At 37.3% G+C, this 16,755-nt stretch overlaps 1 protein-coding gene across 2 annotated transcripts; it reads left to right on the top strand.

The window, feature by feature from the left end:
• The first annotated feature begins 883 nt into the window (after positions 1-883).
• On the top strand, positions 884-10,436 carry slc40a1 (solute carrier family 40 member 1). Of its 2 annotated transcripts, none has more exons than XM_041264451.1 (8): positions 884-1,216; positions 1,442-1,509; positions 3,983-4,142; positions 4,824-4,939; positions 5,904-6,030; positions 6,943-7,188; positions 7,570-8,220; positions 8,420-10,436. In XM_041264451.1, exons 1-8 carry the CDS (start codon positions 1,180-1,182, stop codon positions 8,737-8,739), a joined length of 1,725 nt encoding a protein of 574 aa, XP_041120385.1. In that variant the 5' UTR covers positions 884-1,179; the 3' UTR covers positions 8,740-10,436. The 2 variants fall into 2 exon arrangements, with proteins under 2 accessions (XP_041120385.1, XP_041120386.1); XM_041264452.1 differs by lacking the exon at positions 884-1,216 and adding an exon at positions 2,657-2,742.
• The last annotated feature ends 6,319 nt before the right edge of the window (positions 10,437-16,755 follow it).

The following is a 16,755-nucleotide window of genomic DNA, read 5'->3' as shown; positions in this document are numbered from 1 at the left end:
AAGTGTTTATAAAATTCAGTGATGGTAGCACGTCTATCATAAATTACACTATGTAACACAATTTTTGTTCCTGGGTAGTAAGTGTTATTTCCTAATTGCTTATGCCTCAAAAGTATAGAAAATGGCTATTATTCCCCACAGACTTTGCTTTTGTGACCAGGACAGTGATATTTCTAAATATCACTATTTCCAATGGGAAAACGGGCAAATGTGTATTTTTTCGTTCACATAAAGTCAGAAAAAACAACATATGAATCCAAATTAACATGTATTTATACTAAAGTAATACAAAAATTACTACAAAAGTAATTGTAAGAATTGTAAAAAGTGAGTAGTTTTTCGAGATTTACGATTATACTGTATTTGTTACACGGTGTTATGTAATGCATATCTGTTAGTCCTATAGAATTATCACAGCTGCCCAGCTGTCAAAAAAGGGCCCTGAAATCGAAATCCAGACATGCTGCTGTCTATAGGTTAAAGTTCATTTAGAAAGGAATATTAAATGGCTAGTTATATTTGCTTATATTGTGCAATATAGGGTCTAGTGTAGTCATTAAAATAGAATTATATTAGCCTGAAAATTGTCAGTTGACTTGCTTTTACTTAAATTGAAACATAACCATCGCATTCTATAAGAAATATAGTATACTGTAACTAGAGAAACTGGGCGATTTAATGATCTCCTTTTTTCTAGCAGATAGGCAGATAAAAAAAAAAAAAAGAACCTCTCAATAATATGATGACATACGGATTGTTATTTGTCATTTTTCACAATTCATGTTTGACAGTATTTGAAGACAAGAGTAACGTTGGCGATCATTGTTTGGCTGTGGTCAGGAGGCACGTGACTGTTACGTATTTAAACATTAAACCAGAGGACTGTAAATATACCGAGCAACACAACTCCACCTGAATCAGTATTGAAGTGGAGCTTAGCTCTGCGTAAGAAGACACTCTGCTCTTGCAGTACTAAAGCTCAAAACAGTTCAGTCTAAAAATATTGCCTCCCAACTTCAGCTACAGTGATAGCTAAGTTTGGAAGGAAGGAAAATATATTCGAACACAGCCAGGTTTGAAAACACATTTCAAGGTTTGCACAGCACTAAAAAAAATAAATAAATAAAAAAAGGCATTCACGGAATTCCATCCACAACAAGAGCAAGAAGAATAGTAAATATGACACTTCAAGCAGAAAGGAAGAAAAGGTGTTGTGGTAAGTATTTGTATTTAAATACAGTATACATAATTCTAGAAATGACGTATATTTACTGCATCAGGTACAAGTGACAGTTACACAGTGTTACAAAATATCAGTTGCTGTGCAGCTTGTACATAATTTGAAACCTTTCTGCTGTGTTGCGATACAGTGTGTATTTGTGGTTGCATGCAGTGTATGATATCCTGCTAATTTTACCCTCACACCGTATATGCATTGCAGATTCTCTCTCCGACTATTTCACGTCAGCAAAGTTCTTCATTTACCTTGGCCACGCTTTATCAACATGGGTAAGTACAATAGAAATATTACTGAGAAAATGCTATTTATTGGTAGCAGACAGCCTTGTATAGTCTGATAAGTGTTGACAATGCACCCTGTTTTCTTAATCTTATGGTTTTCTCTGATATAGAATGGCTGTGATTGGTTACCCATATCGTGTTGTTTCCAGGGCTGCTTTTGTTAACGCTTCTCTGCAGGACTGCATACGGGTATATTGCAGAAGGGTTCCACAGTACGAGGGAGAGGTACCGCCTGCTGTTGGTTATAAAAATCCCAATTGAATTTAATAGAAAATAGTAATATATATTTACTACTGTACTGTACGTAATTTTAAGGGCATTAGTGTGTGTGTGTGTGTGTTTTTTTTTTTGCCTAATCAGTGAACAGTTTCTATCGAAATTAGTTTAGGGTTTGGCATTTACCTAACCCCCTTTTCAGAAATGGTTACACAGTTTAAGAAGAGCGCACAATATGAATGACCGTGCGCGTTTTAAAATATGGTTTACATTAATGATATTGTTGTCTTTGGAATGTTTTATTACATATAATTAAAGATCAGTCCATTGACAATAAATTATTGCAGTATTTCGAGTTTAGTTATTGAACCGGATTAGGGCGAAACGTCAGCCGCTTTAAGATTATGAATAGACAATTTTTTAAAAAGGTAAAACACCTGTTAATTGAGCAAAACTAAAACTAGACAACGAAGTTATGTATTTAAAGTTCTCTTAAGCACTCTCAATGTGTCTTGTATCTCATTTTGTAACATTAACATGATTTTTTTCTCCTTTCAAAATATATTTGAAGACAAGAGTAACGCTTTGAAAATATGGATTCCTATGGAGTTACACATGGAATAATATATATATATATATTTCTAAGATATTTAAATGTTTATATATTTCTAAGATATTTAAATGTTTCTAATCTGTATCACCTCTGGTCAAGTTGATCCTAACGTACCATATTATGCCATTCCAACACCTTGTAGTGGGTGACATTTTCAGTGAGGGGAGTGAAAGAGGGACAGATTAGAAATGGTTGTATCTGTTTTTTGTTGTTCTTTTTTTTGTTTTTTTTACAATGCAAAGTAATCTTATTATTCCCAAATCACACAGTAATGTGGATTATTCTTGTCACCTTTTCTATCTGTAGGTTCAAGACTCATTCAGACAATGCAATGCTAGTCATGTAACTGGAACTTTTTCAATTGTATTTTATTCCTAAGTCTTGTTTTGATGGTAAGATCCAGTTGGGACACACAAGACACTGCTGTATACCATTGTACTTCTCCATGTATGAAACTGATTTGCATAAACTCTAGAATACAAGAGCAGGGATCGTGTGGGGTAGCTTTTAATCACATTCTTTTAAATGTTGTTTTTAGCCTGAAATCACATCTGCTTTTCCTTTTGGCATTTATGGAAAGCGATCCTGTTTTATTTCTGCGAATAAAGCACAGTCACACACGTTTAAAATATATTGATTGACAAGGTATTTTAGTATAGTCTCCATGTTTTGTTTAGTTTTTCCAATGCGTCAAGCCCAAAAAGGCAGAGATGACACAAACTTGTTTTACTTGTTACATGAACTGTGTTTGACCATGAGATTTCAAGTACAATTAATAACAAGATTTTGTAGTCTGCTGGAATAAGCTCTTCTGTACATGGGTCTGAGTTGCATTTAAAATACCAGTAGTTGTTTTCATTGCCAATGTCAGATTCTTCTTTTTTGGCATGTCAGAGCTGTAATATACAAACTCTGGTTTTAAATTTCACAGATTCAGTTATAGTTGTGGGTGTTTTTTTTTTTTTACCTTGTTCAGGCCTACATTATCTTTATTTTGTTTCACCCACTATGTACATTCAGACAGGAAATTAAGGCAAAATGAATGGGTCAATATTCATTAGTTACAGCACAAATGCCATTTAATGTGAAAGCGGGTCTTTTTGTTTGTTTGTTTGTTTGTTTTGTATCAAACAGATGTGTGTCCAAACTGTCAGAGACAAACCATTGTTTAAACTGAGTGAACAAAACCAGTCATCAAATCTACATCAAAGTCTACATGGCTTTGTATTGAAAACAAAGTTTTATGTGTAAAATTGACATAATACACGGTGCACTTAAATGCAGTAAACTTTTCCAACCAAAAATGCAGCTGATCAGCTGACTCTGTTTAGTTCGTAGGTGCTTAAGTTCCTCCTTGATATAATTAACCTTTGCACCGACTTTGTGCCCAGTAATTATTATAATGTTTTTTTTTTTTAACATTTCACCCACACACCACCAGCTCCTCAAAACAACCAACCTAATAGTGGCCTAGGAAAACAGTACATGGCCCTTGGTGAAATGTACTTGCCATAGGCCCTAGAAGGATAAACTAACTAATGACTGATGCTGTCAAAATCTATAGTATGTTCTCTTGGGGGTGTAACTCACTCACTTCCATTTCTAAACAGTATACTATATTTTTTCCCATAGGGGGACAGAATGTGGCACTTTGCAGTGGCGGTGTTCCTGGTTGAACTCTATGGCAACAGTCTCCTCCTGACTGCTGTCTATGGGCTTGTGGTCGCAGGGTCAGTTCTGCTGCTGGGAGCCATCATAGGAGACTGGGTGGACAAGACTGCCAGGCTAAAAGGTGTGTCTTAGCAACAGCTACTTAAAATGTGAACGCCAGCAATCTACCATACTGTTGAACTAATAATATGTTTTTATGCTATTCTTATAGGCAAGGGGTCAAACTCCATTGCATAACAATAAACCTTCTTCATGCAATACATTACTCAAAACCCTTGAGATATTCTTTTTTTTCTTTTTCTTTTTTTTTTAAAGAAAGCCAGCGATGTATTAGAATGCTTTTGTCAGTAAAATGGGATGACTAACCTACATTTTATGCCAAAAGAGTAATTGTTATACTAAAAAATTGATGCAGTTTTCATCTGGTTCTTATTTAGGTTGTGAATAACTTTTAACCCTTCGGTACCTGAATGTGTCTTTAGCAGCCTTCATTGGGACTGCTTGGAAAATGTCTAGTCCTGCTACAGTATATTGTACATACTTGAACTAATATAGCACGTAGTGATTTCGTAGCACAGTCAGTTTTATAGGCATTGATTTTGAAACACTTCATTGATCAAGGCACTTCTCTAAACTCTAGGTTAGGCCGCACAATTTGAAAAGAGTAAGCTAGCGGCACACTTTGCTGTTAGTTCACAACTAACATTTTTAATCTAAACATTGTTAGATCTAAGTGTACAGTGAACTGGTTAGCATTCTAGTTATTTTCTAATGTATTTGTTTGCTCTTTAATCCCTAACAGTCGCTCAGACGTCACTGATTGTCCAAAACTCAGCTGTCATTTTGTGTGGCATCCTCCTGATGGTGATTTTCCTGTGTAAAGTCCAGCTTGTTTCTCTCTTCAATGGGTGGCTCCTTGTAAGTGTTAGAATTTTTTTTTATCCATTATACGTTTAAGTTTTCAAAGAACAAAGAAACATTACTTATTTCACTCTGTCCTCTTAAGATACCAACAGAAATGTCACTGTTACATTCACATGTTATGTCTTTCTGATTTGTAATAAAGCAAATTGTGAGCCGTTTAAGTGCTTTTAAAAAAGCTGCACGCAACAAGAAAAAGAAAGCCAAAGTTTGCTCTGCTTAAAATAATCAGTCACATGCCTATCTATGCCTGAAAGCAGATACCAGAGCTCTGCTATCAGGTCCACAAATATGCATTGCCAGCAAATTTTTGTTTAGTGGAGAAAGGAGTTCAACTTTTATTATCTTTTCTTTTAATGTTAAATGTAGGCCCTGTAGGTTGACCTAGATCAAATAAACAGTAGCACATATATATGTTTACTTTATCTTTATCTGGCAATATATGTTACCTAATAAGTGCTGAAATAAAATATCAGTTAGGTAAACATTGCAGGCTGTTGGTGTCTCAGCGAATAGCTTCTTTTCCTCTGGGGGGCACTGTGCTGCTGAAAGCACAAATCTCCATAAAAAGATTGGAATTTGTTCGGGGGAGGGTGAACTCTAGCAACTTGTCTGCCCTCCCTTAATAAACAAAACATGACCACCTCTTAGCAAGGGCCTCTGAAAGGAACATGTTTGCTCATGGCTACTGTGAGTGAGTTTCTCCTGCTTTACAAGACATTTACATGAAACTTTGTTGCATGTAGATTATTTGTTACAAATTCCAAAATGCCATGCTTAAAATGAATCTTATCAATCCTCTGATTGATAATCTCATTAGGAGTTTGTGAAAATATATTTAATGGCGGCTTTTTCGTTTATAGTTTAGCAAATACATGAACATGCCCCACAGCCGCATTATCCCTGCTTGTCTTTAATACTGCTATAGAGTTAACTTAAGTTTTTTTTTTCTTGCTTACAGACTCTCTGCTACATCTTGGTCATCTCCATTGCAAACATTGCAAACTTGGCCAGCACTGCAACAGCCATCACCATTCAAAGAGATTGGATTGTCGTGGTGGCAGGAGAAGACAGAAGCAGGCTGGCAGGTATGCTGTCTTCATTTATATTCATGCAGTAGCCTAACCAGACCTGGTTCAACTTGTTACACAGAGTTAATTGGATGAGGTCCTCAAGTTTACAGTCTCTGTCCTTGTACTATGTGTTATGAGAAGCAATTTCTTGAAGGGAAGTAAGTTTTTTTTTTTTTTTTTTTTTTACGTACTTGACACTGTTAATGAGTTCTATAAAACTAGATTACACAACTAAACTATGTACTAATGCATTAGTGGTATTGCATGTATTACACAGTCTAGTTTGTTAAGGTTTATATTTATATGAGTGTACTTTGCACCCTTTATTTATGGATTCCCCACTGGTGGATGTCTGAACTATGTGAATAATATCACATGCTGTACACCTGACCATACCCCAGTTTTCCTATGTAAATAAGCACAATAATAACCGCAATTTAAGGATAGCCATACACATAGAAAGGAAAAAGTACATTGTCTAAAGGGTTAAAACTGTAACCTTTCCCCTAATTTTTTTTACTACCGACTCAGACATTTCTGTTCTGCATGTTGACTTGAGTGTGGGAAATGACAGAATTACAGTTTTGCTATTTTAAACCCCTTCATCATGTGTATTGATGGCTTCATATTATAAAAACATAGTTATTACAGGAAGATATTTTTTACCTGTGTCACTGTTATTTTAAACTCCATCTTGCATGAACAATGTTAGTGATTTACTTGTAGTTTTAGTTTTATGGTAAAAGGGTGTGCTTTCTGCAGTTTGTGGTCCCCTATAGCCGGTCACAAATAGAGTTAGGCAGGCTAATCAAGTAATACCAACATATCCATTATACCCTGTTTCATTTATTTGTTGGTGTTGAGTTCTATATGAAATGTTTCTTTTTTCTAAAATCAGTTGATTCTTATTTATTTATTTAAAAACAGACATGAATGCCACAGTGAGAAGAATCGATCAGCTGACAAACATTCTGGCACCCCTGGCAGTGGGACAGATCATAACCTTCTCTTCCCCTATGGTTGGCTGCGGGTTCATCGCTGGCTGGAACCTGTGCTCCATGTGCCTGGAGTACTTCCTCCTTTGGAAGGTTTATCAGATGACACCTGCACTCGCCATCAAGACAGGCCAGAAGGAAGAGGAGCAAGAGTTAAAGCAGCTCAATATTCAGAAAGGTATTCACACCATGTTATTGGATCACAAGTCCAGGAGTGGTGCTTGTGAATCTGAATGCCATCTGCCATGCAGTGCTCTCTTAGGGATGTCTGCCGATCGTGCAGAGCTGTACAGTGGCTTTGTGATGTAGACAAATGACCACAGGGCCACCTAAACTGAAGAGAAAAGACATGAAGCTGTTATGTAGAATACAAACTAGTAAATGCCTTACAAATTATATGTGAAGAGTAATATGTGTTCTGAAAATCTTAATCTGATACGGTACTGATTCTACAGTTGTGTTTTCTCTAATGTTAGTTACCAGCTTTAGATTACCACCTATATTTTTTATTTATTTTTTTGCAAAAAACTTTATAATTTTGTCTTTTCTATAACTGCAGAGCTTGAAGCTGTTCAGAAACCATCTGAAAGCTCTGAACTGATGAGCGGAGATGCCGAAGCAAACTCTGTGGAGAAGAAGAATGGATGCTGCTACAATATCACAGAGCCATTCCGCACATTACGAGATGGATGGGTGGCTTACTACAATCAGCCTATCTTCTTTGCTGGCATGGGCCTTGCCTTCCTCTACATGACTGTGTTGGGGTTCGATTGCATCACCACAGGATTTGCATACACCCAGGGCCTAAACGGATCCATTCTGAGCTTGTTGATGGGAGCCTCCGCCATCACCGGAATCCTGGGAACCATGGCCTTCACCTGGATTCGGAAGAGATGTGGCCTGGTCCGCACAGGGTTCATCTCTGGGATGGCTCAGATCTCCTGCTTGGCGTTGTGCGTGGTCTCTGTTTTCATGCCTGGAAGTCCTTTGGATCTGACTGTGTCCCCTTTTGAAGATATCACAAGCCACTTCATGGGAGACAGTTCCTTGCCTGAAGCTAACCCTACAACAGGGCATTCCCTCATTACTGGAACACCCAGCTTTATCAACGGGTCAACATCTGCTTATGATATTGAGGAAATGAAGCCTCAAGTTGTATCTTACGTGTCTGTGAGCTTCCTGTTTGCTGGGGTCATTGCTGCTAGAGTTGGTAAGCATATAGAACACAATTTTATATGATTGTTTAATGGTGTGAAGCAAACCAAAAAGCATTTTGGTTATCATACTGGTGCCATTGGATAGTGAGGACGTGGTTTTATAGTCAAGTACACATGTGCAATTTTCCAACGGTTCTGCAATAGAAGTGTGTGACTGGAATTTTATGTTGGTTTTTTTTTTTTTTTTTTTAGGCCTTTGGTCCTTCGATTTAACTGTGACCCAGATAATCCAAGAAAATGTGATCGAGTCTGAGAGAGGAGTCATAAACGGTGTCCAGAACTCCATGAATTATCTTCTCGACCTTCTGCACTTTATCATGGTGATCCTTGCACCTAACCCAGAGGCATTCGGCCTGCTGGTGATCATTTCAGTCTCCTTTGTCGTCATGGGGCACATGATGTATTTCAGATATGCCTATAAAACCTTAAGAAGCCGTCTCTTTCTGTGCTTCTCATCTGACCCTAAAAATGAGATTGACAACCCCTCACCTCCCGAGTCTGACAAGGTGTAAGTTTTTAAAGAGACAGTATCCCTATTACAGCTTTATCTAAAATGTACACATATCTGCATATGGGGCTGATAACATAGCATTGCATGGTGATTGCTTTTATTGATAGCATGGACTAACGTATAGTTTTAAATTAAAAAAATAGCACATCTGGCATCAGAGTAAAAAGGTAAGGTGATCAGTTGTAGGTATGTACAAGATGTGTCTTACTGTTAATAGAATAGAGTATTCAGAGATGCATTTGTACATGTCAAGGTGTGAATTAGGAAGCAATAATACAACTACGAGGGTGAAAACAGACAGGATTGGATGTGTGCTTTAGTACAAGTGGAGTAGTTTGACACAAGCAGCAAGAGGTGAGTTGGCCACTGATATGGGCACGCCATGGGATCAATGTAGAGGCCAAGCCTTCTGTTTAAGGTCTGTCAATCCTCAAGCAAGGACAGTTTCAGTCATTCTAATGGTTTTCCTGAACTGTTGATCAGCTCAATGAATAAACACATGGATACAATCCGAGAGGGGTCATTTAGTGTTCCAGAGCTGCAGGGGGAGTTTCATCTCCAATTGGGTGTGGAGTTAGGATTTCAACAATCTGAAAATAAATCGCAAAATAAAATATGTGATTTTATATGCTTTCATAATTTTGACCCTGCTTTTGACTTGAAAGAGCTTTTTTGCTAACTGGGTGTATTTAAAACAAATAATCAGCTACATATAATGTTATTTAGTGCTTCAGTTTGCAAATTAGAAAAGTTGAATAGTATACAACATTATAGAAATGTTCAAAGATAACCTATTTTTTATTTTTATAAAAGCTAAAAAAAAAACACCCTAATTGTTTTTATGTATATCTTCCAGTATATATGTTTTACATAGTGCTTACTTAAAGACTTGGGGTACAGTCTCTTTAAATTACTTTTAATTGTACAACTATATAGATCCTAAACTAATACCCAGTATAATATTTGCTGTATGGGCGCTAATATGTGATTAACCTACTTGCTGTATACATTTTAAAGGCCATCAATATTATACCAAAGTGGGATTTTAGAAGTGTTTTTTAAGGCAAGGATTAAAGGAGTGAAGCAAAATGAGATTGTTTAGCAGTTTCTGTACTGATTTTAATATTCTGTGTTTTGTGCTGCGTTGTTAGGCAACAGACTGTAAAAAAGATCAACATCCAAGCCATGACATAAAAGCAGTAAAGAATAATGTGAAAATGTATGAAGACAGCAATATAACATTACTTAGAGCTGTAAAACGAGTTTTCTTGATTCCATTGCAGGTGCACTTTTAGATTTATTACATTGCAGATATGTAGGCATAAAGGCACTTTTAGAGATGCAGTATCTTCTGATTTTAATTTTTTTTTTCTTTTTTTGTCCCATCAAATGTTAGCCATTACAAATTTTGAATATTTGCTGTGCCCAATAATTGTTCACATCCAACCTGCATCTTATTCTAATGAAGTGTTATGAAAGGTCATGGTTGTACAATATTGTCCATTTAGTCCCCACTTGAAAGCAGTTTTCATACATACTAAGTTGTACCAACATGTAATAAACCCAAGCTATCTCTGAACAAAAAACAAGAAGAATGATTTAACTATCTTTTTTTTTTTTTTTTTAGAACATTAATTCTTACATAAACAGATCGTTGCGTTTTATTTTCTACCAAGTAATGTTTGTCAGGTTCTATAATAAGACTGGACTGAAACACTGAGACTGGACTGAAATCACCTCTCCTTCATGTGGCTGGTAACAGTAAAGCCCCTTTTTGTTTGAAATGGTGGGTAGATTTCATCTCAGTCCGCGTGGTCTGAGTAATGACTTTATGTTGGATTAGCAACTACCTCTTCTCTGAAAAATGTGCTGAGCCAGGGGTTCTTTACAGAAAGGGTTTGAAAGAAAAATATTTGACACAGGTAGATAATATCCAAGGTCAGCACCTCAAAGTAAGCTTTTTTCCTCAGGATGTGAAATTGCAAAAAATGTCCATGTTTTTCTGCCTGTTAAGTGTTAGAAAAACATGCAGCTTCATTTGAAACACACAACTTGTCAAAAACAGTATGAACATGTTGTTTCAAAATGCCCCCAAAGGTTGTACAGCTATTTTTTTTCGGTGTTGTAGATTAAGATTTCCCGTGCTATGAAATGGCTAGCTTTGTAGTTCTGCAACAAAAATGCGCAGTAATATTATAAAAGTATGTAGTACACTCTTCTAGTTTCTTTTTTTATTTTCAGACAGTTTTCAGATTGTTATATTTTGTGCTGTTGCCTAAATCTCTGTTTTAAAACGAAAAAAAGATCAAATGTTTATCTTTGAAAACTATAAAGCAATATGAATGAAAGCCTGATATGCTTTTATAAATGAATGTAAAATGTACGCAACATCAACAAATCAACCAGCAACAGGTAATTTGCAACTACCATTACAATTTTTTTTTTTTTACTTGAGAATGTTAAGAAATTGTGTCTTAGTATAGCAAAAAAAAAAAAGTATTTTGTTAAATGTTTATGCATTAGATAAACTTTTTAATGTCATTTGAAATATGTCTACAATGGATTTTATACAAATGAAACACTCCATAGCTATATTAGTGGAGAAAACTGAACATTCCGCTTTCGATTGTAATGCACGAATTGTTTGCAATAAAACAAAGATATAAACACACCTACAGTGCTGTCTTTTTCTTTTTATTCTGGGTGCAGAGAATATGTACCAGCATGCCTCCAAAAGTTTTCTTCTGAAAGGAGAGGAAATGTTAAGGGCAGGCAATGAGTGGGATTATTCACAGAAAGCATTACGTCCAGTCAGTCTACCTATCACCGCAGCCATGAACTTTATGTTTCTGGCAACAGGCCAGGAGTATGTTATGCAAGATCGGGTTTACTGAGTTTGGATGGTTATATTTGCTCAGCTGTTACTTTACCAATTGAAGTAGTCTTAGCCAATAAGTATTTACATTCTGCTGAGTTGGAGTATTTGAGTAACACGACAAACCTTGTTATTTATCCAAGAGGTTGCGATATAAATTAATGCATCAACCTAAAAACCCTAACTGAACCTGCTGAAAGTGATATGATACAGTGTTCAACCCTATTTTAACTGCTAGTTTTACTGACCCTCAAGTGTGGTCAGTCTGACAGACCATAGGAAAGCATGAGTGAAAAACAGGATAGGTTTTTTAAAACCGTGTCTGTCAAAACAGAAAACTGTAAAATTGTCCTGCCAAAGAGCTGTGGTCATAAATGCTTTGCTGCTGTGTTTTATCAGAAGATCAATCTGTTGTGTTTTCTATTTAATGCTTTTTTTTCCATGTTAAATTATTAACACTGTATCCACTTTATTGAACACTCAAGTATAAGAAGTAAAACCAAAAGAAACTACTACACCATTGGACGAATCAGTCACAACTCATAAAGACACTTCACTGACAACTTCAAATTTAAACAACAAAAAGTTAGAAGCTATAGTTACAAACCAAACAGTTGGGTACTTCAATCGACTCAATCAGCCGGCCTCTGCTCAGTTTGCCAGTAGAGAACCCAAATACACCTTGCCGCTAGACAGGGCTTTCCATCAAGGTGGATCCTCTGATCAAGTCTCCATTGTAGAAACTTGTTCTCAATGGATTTTACCTGGTTGAATTAAGCAATTCACTGATTATTTGTAGACATCTCCTTGGGTGTAGTTTCAATAATATAACCATAATTTAACAATTAACAAAAAATAGGAGGACTATTATAAATCAGACAATGTTTTATAACACATTTGATTTCAGCATTTGTTTTGTCTACTTTTTCAGCCCACAAGACTTGCTGTTCATTAGTGACCGATTAAGAAGCAGACAGTACTTGGGAGAGCTGTTCTTAACTGCTACCCTGCTGTAAACCTGTAACGAACGTGCTTGAAGTTTTTAAATTAGGGGATACATGTTAACTGTAACACGCCCTATATATGTATATTAGGTCAATCACAAGAGTCACACTGCTGAATCCCATATGGAAAATCAAATTGTTCAGCAGGTACAAAGTTGGTCTTTCTACATTAACTTACATTTTACCATTTAAACACATGTATTAATGGTCTCTGACCAGCTACCTGGGTGGCACCACAGAATCAATAAAGCTACAGCTGCTTCTCGGAAACAGGAGAGGACCTACAATAAGAGGCATGCTATCTCACCTATTAGCAGTAAATATGTCGCAATTTGCTTGACGTATGACAAATGATCAGACAGTAAAGCACATTAAAATATATATTTTTTCAATTAATATGAAATTATCCATTTATTGAACTTCACTTAAATGTTAATAAATAGTCAATGTACATGCAATACAGTCATTTTGTGCCCATATTCCATGCCTGTTCAGAATGCTTTAAGTCTTATATTGGTGGTTTCTATTTTCAGTTTACTCTCTAAGTAGGTACTGAAATTTCCCTTTATGATACAGATTAAGATTATGCAGCTCTGACTGAATAATCTCAATTCAAATCATACCAATATTCTTCTTACTCTATGATGTTAGGAGTCAATATCAACCTGTATTGTAGTTGTTAAAATTGCTGAGTAAGTGTTTGAGACTCAGCATATTTGAAACTTCTGCTATGGTAATGGAAATACGGTAGACTGAAAGATAGATTATTGTACAGTAGATTATCAGTGTACTTGTACCAGCCCTTTCGTTTATGAAATTTGCAGCGGCTGTGTTGAGATTAGGTTGACTTCAGGACATTGCTATTAAAAGTGAATTTAAATTTCTGTGGTCTTGGAACTCACTGTGACTCAGCATTTCTTTGATTTATATTTCTGGATCCAGTCATGTGATGGTCTTGTGACTGTTATAAACACATTTCTCACTGCAGTATGTTTAAGACTGGAAATGCGCTTGGTGGATAAAAACAGCAGATGTATTTATTTGGAATAATACCTCGTTTCCATAGTCAAACCAACTTGAGTGCACTCAAGTGCACCCGGGTTAACCTGAATTTTGCAAAACTTGAGTTGAGGAGCAACGCAAGTTGGCTAATAAAATGGCGTTTCCGGGGTTTCCTGAGTTTCTCGAGTTATTAAATGAGCTGGACAAGTCTCACTCATGTTATTGTGAGAGGTGGCCAGACAGTAACCAGGTAACCAGATTACTGTATCATCGTTATTGACATTATAATCACCAAACACGGCAATAGATACTTTTCCAGAAAATTCACTGCAGACTGTCTTGTGATATTGGACGGTGTCCTAAAATCGCATCTAATCTGTCATAATAGTGGAATGTTTTGAGATTGTTTCTGCTTTTGTTATTGTGGTCATTGATTTTTTCCCTGCAATGGAGCGCATTCCTACATACACCAATAGAAAGTAGAACTTGACTTCTATTTTGAAACACTTTTTAATTTTGAAAAGATCTTTGAAGCTGACTTTGAATGACCCGATCTCCCCAGACAGTAATCAGTGTTAAAGTTTTATCACGATTCCACGTTGCATAATGTGCTGTCATGTTAAATCGTTTTTTTTTTAATTTATTTTTACAGAATTAGATTACAGGTAAGCTGTTATTTTGTTTTTTCCAACCGTAATTTGCAACTGACACTGGCTTTAGAGATTGTTGCTAAGATCCGGGATTCCATGATTAGAGACATATTTTCTGCTCGGCTCAAATTAATTCGGGCCAGCCTGCATAGTGAAATGGTACCAAAGAACTCGGGTACATGCCTCATGTATATAACTAATAAAACCAGTAAAACCAAAGATTTTAGTAATACAGTAGTAATACTGAAGAAAACTGATTGTGTTAAAAAGGGATTGAAATATTTTAATATCAATATTTAAATACTGATCACCACAGCAAATGTGTTTAATTAGTAGTGCAACACAGATATTAATTTATATGAATGTCAACACTAGACAAAAAAAGGGGCGTACACTGGGACTGTAAGGATAGAGCAGAGGAAGCATAAATGAGTTGTTAGTGGGACAGTAGCAGACGGAGAGAGCACAGACTTAGGATAGAGAAGCGATCTGCTGGCCCAGACTTAGGAGTGGGCTTGGAAGTGCCAAGACTTGAAATTAGAAAACACATAAAAGAGTCAGACTCAGCAGAGGCACCTCTCGGGGCAAAAGAAACAGTCCTGGTGTGTTAGGACCTGAAAGAAAAGGATAGTAAAGGGTCCCCTGACTAAACTGGTACTGCTCTCGGACGAGGTGAGGCACAGGCCTCCGAAGCCAGAAGCAGAGAAGCATCCTACAGGGAACCTGCAAGAGAGATGAGTTAGTCTGCAACTCAAGCACTCACTGAGAGTGTAAAGCAGGCCCCGTCCCGAAGGAAATAGAACAGAGCCTCACGTGACGAGGTAAGATAAGTGTTATGAAAGGATAATGTGGCCAGGGGTCTCTTCTGACTCATGTGATGAAAACTGCCTAGCGTAGCTGACCTGAGGTCGGGGAAGTGAGACTCACTTGCCGCCCAAAGGATGGACCCCAGGCTCCCTGCAGAAACTCCACAATACAAGTTGCGCCAGTGCATAACATAAAAGCAAGAAGGACATACAAGACAAATGACCAAGGAAAGGACATACAAGACAAATGGGGAGAGAGGTTAAGAAAGGGCTAGTGTGAGATGGTTATGTATTTACCTGCCGCTCGGTGGAGAGGAAAAAAAGCCTTTAGATATTAGGGGAAAACCTTTGGTCGTCCCGGCGGTCAGGTAGCCCTCATTCTGGGCATGCTAGCTATTTTCTGTGTCAAGTATTATTAAAGGAAAGCTGGAGTGTTGGAAGCTCTAGAGGGGGCAGTTGCAGATTGAAACAGTAGATTAAAGCAAGTTTGAACTTTTGCATGCTGCAGTAGTGAGCAGATCTGAAGTAGGGAACAGAGATCTGCTGTAGTGAGTAGTGATTAACTGTAGAGGGCAGGAGTGAGTGAACAGATCTGAGGAGCAGAAAAGAAACTCATTGTGAGATATGAGCAAATTTAAGCTGCATGAAGCACTTCTTTGGCAGTGGTATAGTAAACGGTATACTTAGATAAATGGCATTTAATTTGGGTAATATAGCGTTTATGCACTTCTCATACTAGAGATACAGAGTTTACTCACTTCTACTCTCCTGTGATGTGCAAATCCTGGATTTTAAAGACAAGATATTTTAACTGTGAGCATTTGTTTTGTGTTGCTAAGCGCGAGACTGACAGCTGAGAGCTCTCAGTCAAAACTACGGTGAGCGCAAGGGGGCGTGGCCATTGGACTGTGTGTGTTCTGTGATTGGTTGTTTATGTTCTGTTATTGCTCTAGGCATACTGGACCTGCAGGGCGATGCCAGTAGCCTTCATTCTAGCCCGCAAAAGGAAGCTCACAGAACTGTTCAGTGAAGTGTACCTTTGGGTACCTGCTATCTAGGTTATGATTAGAATAAAACCGTTGGCTTTAGACAGTGATGCAGGGTAGAATATATTAGATTATTGTGATTAATGATCCTTGTGATTGGAATGTTTATCCTAAATGCTCTGATGCTGTATCATGATTGTATTTGGACAGAGGGAGGTAGAAGGGTCTGTGGATGCACAGAGTCTGCAGACGCTGGCTCGCAAACCGCTGAAAATGTGGTTAAAGAGGACTGAATCAGGGGAAGACCGATTGATAAAATTGTTATCTGCTGATAAGATGGAGGCAGCTTTAGTGGAGAATGCTTTATGGTACTCACAGAACATAGTACCCCTGTATCGAGAGAGAGAGAGAGAGAGAGAGAGAGAGAGAGAGAGAGAGAGAGAGCGAGCAAGCAAGCCCTAATAGAAGGGGCTGTAGAAATCAGAGGTGGCTTGTCAGTACAGGCAAGTAAGAACATAAGAACATAAGAAAGTTTTCAAACGAGAGGAGGCCATTCGGCCCATCTTGCTCGTTTGGTTGTTAGTAGCTTATTGATCCCAGAATCTCATCAAGCAGCTTCTTGAAGGATCCCAGGGTGTCAGCTTCAACCACAGTACTGGGGAGTTGATTCCAGACCCTCACAATTCTCTGTGTA

Source organism: Polyodon spathula, chromosome 11, assembly GCF_017654505.1.
Source record: "Polyodon spathula isolate WHYD16114869_AA chromosome 11, ASM1765450v1, whole genome shotgun sequence".
Taxonomy (NCBI): Eukaryota; Metazoa; Chordata; class Actinopteri; order Acipenseriformes; family Polyodontidae; genus Polyodon; species Polyodon spathula.
Note: the sequence above shows the minus strand (reverse complement) of the source record. Positions and strands in the feature narration are given on the sequence as shown.

Excerpts from the sequence above, each read along its gene's own strand:
- slc40a1 (XM_041264451.1), top strand. The coding sequence starts at position 1,180 with ATGACACTTCAAGCAGAAAGGAAGAAAAGGTGTTGTG. Across the intron at positions 6,031-6,942 it reads AGACAGAAGCAGGCTGGCAG|ACATGAATGCCACAGTGAGA; the intron begins GTATGCTGTCTT and ends ATTTAAAAACAG. Across the intron at positions 8,221-8,419 it reads GGTCATTGCTGCTAGAGTTG|GCCTTTGGTCCTTCGATTTA; the intron begins GTAAGCATATAG and ends TTTTTTTTTTAG.